At 47.0% G+C, this 7,875-nt stretch overlaps 1 protein-coding gene across 1 annotated transcript in view; it reads right to left on the reverse strand.

The window, feature by feature from the left end:
- The window catches only part of PRDM12 (PR domain containing 12), a 14,942-nt gene that overhangs the window by 279 nt on the left and 6,788 nt on the right, over positions 1-7,875 (reverse strand). The window contains exons 4-5 of the mRNA XM_006892599.1: positions 1,560-1,671; positions 7-298 (exon numbers count right to left, since the gene is read on the reverse strand). Of these exons, the coding sequence (XP_006892661.1) occupies positions 7-298; positions 1,560-1,671 (404 nt within the window). The remainder of the gene's footprint in view (positions 1-6; positions 299-1,559; positions 1,672-7,875) is intronic.

The following is a 7,875-nucleotide window of genomic DNA, read 5'->3' on the forward strand; positions in this document are numbered from 1 at the left end:
CTGGGCGGCCGGTGGCGCGCGCTCTTCTGGTGGGCACGCAGGCCGGCCAGCTGCGAGTAGGCGCTCTGGCACACCTGGCACTTGTAGGGGCGCTCGCCGGTGTGCAGGCGCACATGGTTGCGCAGTGTGGATGACTGGCTGAAGCGACGGTTGCAGAAGCGGCACACGAAGGGCTTGTCCAGTGTGTGGATGCGCATGTGCGAGCGCAGGTTGCTGCGAGAGTTGAAGCCGCGGTGGCAGATGACACAGCGCATGCGTCCCGCAGTGCCCGCCGCCGAGTCCGCCGGATGGAAGTCCTCTGGCCGCGCGGGTGGTGGCCAAGGGGGCGAAGGAGACGGGGCAGGGCAGGGGGAGGTTGACAGGAGGGAAGGGAAAGAGAGCAGCCTCATTAGTTATCGCTGATGCGGGTCAGAATCTCCTCCACTCCCAAGTCAGGAATCAGACCGGTCTCTTGTGAAGGATGGTGAGGGTGGGGGCAGAGTCATGGGATGGTAGCAAAGGGCCCTGGCTTGGGGTCAAATAGGAGTTGACACCAGATTATTACTGTGTGTACTCAGGGGAGTGGCTGAAACTTATGAGACTTGGTTTTTTCATGTGTAAAATGGGTTACACACTATTCCACAAAGTTAACATAAAGAAGAAGAATTCAAGGTTTGCATTTAATCACTTTACCATTGATTGCCTTGTCAGGGATGTGCCTACGCTTTCATAAAGATTAGCTAATTTTTATAAACACCCCCCCCCAGATATTTAAAATTTATTAATCGTACAGTTATTTACTGAGTGCTTACTATGTACTAGGGAACTACACCTCAGTTTTCTCATCTCTGACCCTAATCATCCCCATAAGCGTACTCTAAGAAATCAAGAGTTCATGTTAGCAAAGCCAACAAACTACACGAACCTCGTGTGTCTCAAGTCTATCCTCTGTAAAAATAAGGATAAGCAAATGTCACCAGAGTTATGTGAGGACTCAATGAGATGCCTACAAGCAATTTAGCCAATACTTGGCATGTAGAAGGTCCCACAAAAATGGTCATTCACATGATGACTGGGATCCCCACAGCATACAGGCACCCTCTCTGCTCTCCTCCCACTTCCATTCAACAGGTTTATTCTGAGTGTCTCCTCAGTGCTGGGCACCCTGGGTGGGGAAAAATTCACATTGGCAGAGCTAGAAGGGAATTTAGAGATCACTTTGCCCATCATCTTTCCTTTAGAAATGGGGAAACTGAGGCATAGTACCATTCCTAAGATGCCATAGTAGAATGGGACCGCCAATCTTGGCTCCCCTTGCTCCTCCTGCCACATACCCTGCTACCTCTTTGATGTTTTCCCATCTATCTTACAGTCCGTCTGCCCAGAAAGCAAGAGAACTGCCATCACACGGGCCCAAGTCATGGTGACAAGTTGTGGGGCCGTCAGCCTCCTCAGACCAGCACACCCAATCTGCTCAGTGTAGCTAGTATAGGAGCAGAGTCCCCTCATGGCACACACCATCTCCCTGGGTTCCGCCCTCCATAATCCTTTGTGAGCAAGGCCTTGGGAGAAATACCTACCATGCTTGTTCTTTTTCTGCTCCTCCTCCAGCCCAGGGACCCCTGGAATCCCCAGGAAGGTGTTGTGAGAGTTCCCGTACCACACCAGCAGCTCTTGGTCTGGAGGAATCATCTGCAGGAAAAGAGGGGAGATGGGAGATCAGAGAGGCAGTGGCCAGGGGATGGGGTCAGCAGTCCCTGCACCTCCCTCAAAGCCTGCTATCCTGTCTCTTGCCTTGGGGGTGTGGGTCAGCCTCAGCTACGAGAGAGCCACATTCAGGTTCATCTCCAGCATCCCTGATGAGCTGCACAAACATGAAGCCTTTGGGACACTACTCCTCAGCTCCTTCTCCTAGCCCAGGCCTCCTCTGTCCTGGTTCTGCAGCTGAGGACAGAGCTGCCTCCTAACCACACCAGAACCTCTCTAAGGCAACAGCAACAGAATGGAAACCTCGAACCCAGCAGCAGTAACAGAGGTGTAAGCTAGAAAATATTCCACTTCATACCAAGAACTAGAATTCACCTGCCTCTAGGGCCATAGGGCTGAGCTAGCTGTGTTCAAAGAGCATGGGCTGTAAGTGCACTTGATGGTTCTAGGTTATGTCCTGCCAGTTAATGTTCTAGAAACATCTCTCATCTTAAGCATCCATGAGGCAGCACCATAACGCATGTACTTCTCTGCCCATCGAGGGGCTCTGTGTGACTCTGGGCACATGGCAAATGCTGACATGATAAAGTATTCTGATTGGAGAATGCCTCTCACCTCAAGAAACACTGGGGAACACTGCATTAAACAAAGTCCATTTTACCCTATCCTAGGAGTGTGACAAGGTTCTGATGCTCTCTGGTGACAACCTGCCTTTGGCAAGAGGTGCATGCTGGGAGGGAAGGCTTTGCAGTGACCTTCAGAGAGGCTTGGGAAGGCCTGTTTTTGATGCAGCACTGGCATAAATTCCACACTCCATGGAACTCCCAGGAGATTGTGAAGTGTTCGGTGAAGCCCACTTATATATCAGAAATGGAGACTCTTCAGGTCCAGACCTTCCCATGATCTGGTCCTGGCTTTGGCAACAATAGGATTGTTTTCTTCCTGAGTTCTGTCTTATTTCACGCACAAAAGGTCACATGAGATTCCATCCTTGGGCCAGGAAGATCACTCCCCTTCTCTCAGGCTGGTTCCCACCTGCAGACCCTTGCCATACTCATAAGTCTGTTCACCACACTTTCCTTCCTCTGGAAGAATCGCAGTCTGGACCAAGCCAGGAAAACCTCAGAGCATCGCAGAGTGTTTACTTAACCCAGAAGGGGCAAGGAAGCAAGGAGAGGAGTGAGTGGAAGAAGGAAGAGATTTCTAGGGACATCTAGGTGACCACCATAATAATAATACTATGCCTCATCCTGGAGTCAGTGAGTCCCTTCCCACAGTCTGTGAGTGTCACATCATGGCTCAGTGTCTGTGGGGGTGATGGGGACCAATTACGGAAAAGCCGAGTGCAGCACCTGGGCTCTCAAAGGAAGCATGGTGCATCTGGCACTGCAGTGAAAGTCCTTGGACCTCTCTGGTCAGCACAGTCATGCCGCTGCCCAGGAAGCCAGCAGGATAGAGCTGGACACCCCTACTGGAATAAGGAGAGCCAAGACAGCAGTTTTTTAACCTCTTAGAAAAGCAGATGATAGAGCTAAAAGATTTAAGATGGTGAAGGATGCCATTCTACACAAGACGACCTTCTGTTACTGGGTCCACAAGTGACCTTGGGCAAATCACTTCACCTTTCAGAGCTTGTCCTCTCTAATGGGGAGAGTACCAGGGCCCATGATTCCTGACGTCCCCCTGCAGTCCAATGCATTAAGATGGCTATTATAGCCATTGTCTTTGTTACTGTCATTACACGACTCAGCTAGGTACAACTATGGAAGTGTGAGGTGCTAGTGGCACATCTAAAAGACTAGATTCCCTGTTAATAATGCAAACAATTAAAATGGCACATTTCAGGTTGAAATGTGTAGAGCACTTAATATGGGAATGAGTTTTGCCATCTCACCAGGCTTACATTGGGCCAGCCCAGAGGTGAAAATCAAAGCTCTCACTATCATCAAGAAAGAACCAGAAAAACAGAAGAAGAAAGAACCAGGGATACCTACACGTCCTTTGGGCCTGAGATCTCTGAGCAGATCAGAGCTAGGAGCTGTGGTGCTAGAGAAATTAAGTGAGGCCACCAGGGGGAGCTAGACAGACAGCAGCAGCAGCACAGCACTGGTGCAGAGGCAGTGGTGGTGGCTGAGAGCCAGAGACCAAAGTGAGACAGAGCTGTGAGCTCCCGGCCCACAGACTGAGTGGAGTGGGTGCCTCAGGGCACTTGCCAGGGGAGCTGAGTCTACTGACCTAAGGAGTAAGAACTGAGCTCCCTGGGGCCAATTTTGCTGGCAGAGTGGAGGTGACACATAATTGGCAGAACTAAACGAGCCCAAGCCCTTTAGGTCAAGAGTCAGGTAGTCTGAACATACACCGTCAGCAGATGGTGCTGAAGTGGGCTCTGGCCCAGGGGTTGGAGCCCCACAAGCCAGATTCCACTCCCTCCACTGGCCAAGTGTGTTATGACTTTGCACAAGGTCCTTCATGCCATCGTTTCCTCAACATTAAAAAAGGACAGTGAGGTAACTCTCGTCTCACAGAAGGCTTGCTGGGCTTCAGTGGGGCCACACATGTAAAGCTCTTTGCACAGTCGAGAACCAGAGTGCTTGTTATTATATTCCCTAAGCCTGAAACTCTGGTCTCTTCCTGTTCCAGGGCATTCTCATTTAGATGCTCCTTGTGGATAAACCCCAGTCTCTCAGAGCAGCTAACAGTGATCTCTGGCGAACTGAATCCTCATAGTACTATCTCTCTACAGAGCCTGTAAGGTGATGGGACTTCACCTTTATGTCCAATGAAATCACAAACCGAGTTTCCTGTGCCCTGAAGACACTAGCATACTCTCGGACCCTCACTTTTTCCTCCCAGCTCCACCCTCCCACCTGCCCTGGGGAGGAAGGTTGACTCCTCCAGGTGATGGAGGTGAGCAGAAAGTCGGAGCCACAGGTGATGTTGCCCTTAAACTATAACTTGACATCCAGCCTCGAAGTCTGGGTCAAATGTCTAAGTCAACATTGGCCTTTTCATTTCAACCAACAGTAGTAATTATTATTAAGCTTAGTAATGAGTGTAATAACAACAACAATAACAACAGTGATAATAAATGATGACTAGAGTTGCACAAATCTTGACTAGTGTTATTTATAATAGTTATTTGGAATATGTTCGTAAATAGTGCTTCAGTGGTGACTGGTTTAGCATAAGGGTGAGTCACTTATTTATTAAGCAATTTTTGGCCTAGCGTTAAGTGATTGCACTGGCAACCCGGATGTACATGATTTCTAGCAGCCACTAGGCGGGGGAAGAATGGATAATCTCCTCCCATAAGATTAACTTCCTCTGAAAACTCACTGGAGAGTTAGCTATAGGTCAGTTCTGATTTAATCGTACACAACAACAACAACAACAATTAATTTTAATAATTAGTTTTAAAGATGAAAACAGTGATGTAAACACACAGGCAAAAATATATCATCACGTAAAAGAACATACAATGAGAAGTAGCTACCCCTCCTCTCAATGCCAGCCACTGTCACAGGTTTCTTGTGTATCTTTCTCCAAAAGAATTTCTCATTTTGGAGACTGTTTAAATACAGGGATTTTAAGTCATTTGAGAACAGTAATATGGGCAGAGCATCTTCCACTTTTTACATGACACATCTGACCTTTTTTTAAAAAAAAAGAATAATTAAGCAAATTTTACTTTTACGTACTTTTTTAAAGGAAGAAAAATCTATCAAGAAGAGCTGACTAGGGCTGAGTGACATATTTCCCAGACAGCTGGAAGGCAGCCTGCACAGAGCTGGCAGCTGCAGCAGGGTCTGTAGCCTCCCTCAGTCAGCTCTTAGAGACCCAAGGAGAAGCTGGCCACAGGCGCACGCTCTCATCTCTGATCTCTCCCTGCTCCCAGGCTCTCCTTACCCAGATCCTTCTTGTGATCAAAGCCTGAAGACCCCAAAACCTGAGACTTCTTCTCTAACACTGTGGTGCTGCCATTTACATGCTCCCAGAGTTCAACCAGCGGAATCCTTAAATGCAGAGAAGGGCCAAGCCATGCATGTCCCTTTACACACATTATTTCTTTACAGCAAACACTCAGGCCTGGCCAGCTGGGGCTCTTTTCAGGGGCTCATCAGCTCCCCCCCAGGAGCAGAGAGTGGCTCAGAACACACGATAAAGAAAGCAATCCCCAAGAAACCAAGTCCTGGAGCAGAAAATCCATTTCATCGAAACGCGGGAGCACAACAGTGTCTCACTCTTTGGCTGACAAATTACAAGATCTCGTATTTCCTAACCTTCCTGATCAGTCCAGAAGTTCTGTCCAGCCTGACTTTCTGAGTTTTTATTATAAATGGAAAGTAAGAAGGGGTTGGCTTGTCTTCCTAATAAACATTCATATCACATGATAGGACATGCTCCCACGGGGCTCCGAGGCCTCCCTCTTGTGTAGAAGCCTAGTCTAGAAGGATTCCAGTGTCATCTGGACGAACATCAATTTCCATTGTACCACAGATGTCCTGACACAGCAATTAATAGAGTTCCAGCAAATAGATATCGCCAAGGGAGGCCACACAACATGGTGGCCCAGCGCTGTGGCTCACAGGTCAGAAAGGCCTGGGATCCAATGACAGCTCAGCAAGGGACTATTCCTGAACCTTGGTTTTACTGTCAAGAAAATGGGATTAACAGAAAAAAGCAGATAATTGAGCTGAAGATACTCTGGTGTTTTGTTTTTTTTTAAAAAAAGTTAGGTGTCTGGTGCATGACAAATGTTCCAGAATAGTTAGTGATATTAATGATGCTTTAATTAATGCTGCATTCATTGATATGCAAGGTAAAAAAAGAAAGTAGCAAAAATGAGAAAAAATAAAATGTCTACATTCAAGGCACAGTAATTTGCCAAAGGACAGAGAAGGCAAATGGAGAATTGTTTTTCCAATTACAAAATACAAAACTGCAGTAAATAATTTCTCAATCCTTTCCTTATGCCGAGTTCGGAGTCAGACCAGATCTAAGGCAGCCAGGTCCTTTTCCCCCACCCCCTGTTTTATGGAAAACTTAGGCCCCTGTGTGTTTCCCTTTCAAACCAACTTTTATCTGTCGCAGAAAGATGTTTGATTCCTTCAATGTTTAGTGCCCACTTATTACATGCCGAGCTCTGAGCCGGTCACGCTATTGAAATGCCATTTTAGCACCTGAACTGAAGAAGGGTGTTTGAGGAAGAACATTATCACCAACCCATCTGGCAAGTTACAGCACCTGCCTCAAGGTTCCCCACTGACCCTGTCACCTTTGTCTCCTTTGGGGTGTTGCTATTTTGCATTTGTGGAAAATTTTAGAGCATCAATAATATAGGCTTCTTACAGAATAAAGATGTGCCTTCCAACTTTTGGCAATTAATATGTTATTATGATGAAATATACATAGCAGTCATGAGTTTTAGAAAGCGTAAGGAAAATCAGTTATGCAGCAGGCCCCTCCTTACTCACTTGCACACATGTGCCAAGAAAATAGTAGGTTTATTCCCAAGCCATCTACAGAGTGGCAGGGCGAGCAGAGGGTGGATAATCTTCTGGCTGCACAGCCAAGGGCTGCTTATGCTCTGAGGCCTGGCTGACCCTGCCCTGGGAGGGGTCACATACACCCAGACACAGTTTGTCCAGTACGTGGAATCTGACAGTGTGACAAAACTCAGGTGGGTGCCAGAAAATTGTCACTAAGAAAAGTGTGCCCAAGTGTGACTTATTACAAGTAAAATGAGTAATAGTACGTTTCTTTATCTTACATGGGAACATCTGTGTATGGTTCTTTTTAGTAGACTTATTATTTCTGTAAAAGCACTAATAGCCAATTGGTGGGAAAAATATATATAAAATATAGGGCACAAAATCAAAACAACTATGAGATATCATCTCACCCCAGTAAGAATAGCAAAATTTACAGCAAGCCACAAATGCTGGCGAGGTTGTGGAGAAACTGGAACCTTTATTCACTGTTGGTGGGAGTGTAAAATGGTGCAACCGCTGTAGAAGGTGGTATGGCGCTTTTTCAAAAAGTTGCAAATAGAGATACCATTTGACCCAGCAAGTCCACTACTGGGAATATACCCCAAAGAGACCATAACTGCCACCCAAGCAGATATATGCACACCCATGTTTATTGTGGCTTTGTCCACAATAGCAAGGAGTTGGAAACAACCTAAGT

This window comes from Elephantulus edwardii, unplaced genomic scaffold, assembly GCF_000299155.1.
Source record: "Elephantulus edwardii isolate Elephantulus edwardi_28Jun2011 unplaced genomic scaffold, EleEdw1.0 scaffold00116, whole genome shotgun sequence".
Lineage (NCBI taxonomy): Eukaryota > Metazoa > Chordata > Mammalia > Macroscelidea > Macroscelididae > Elephantulus > Elephantulus edwardii.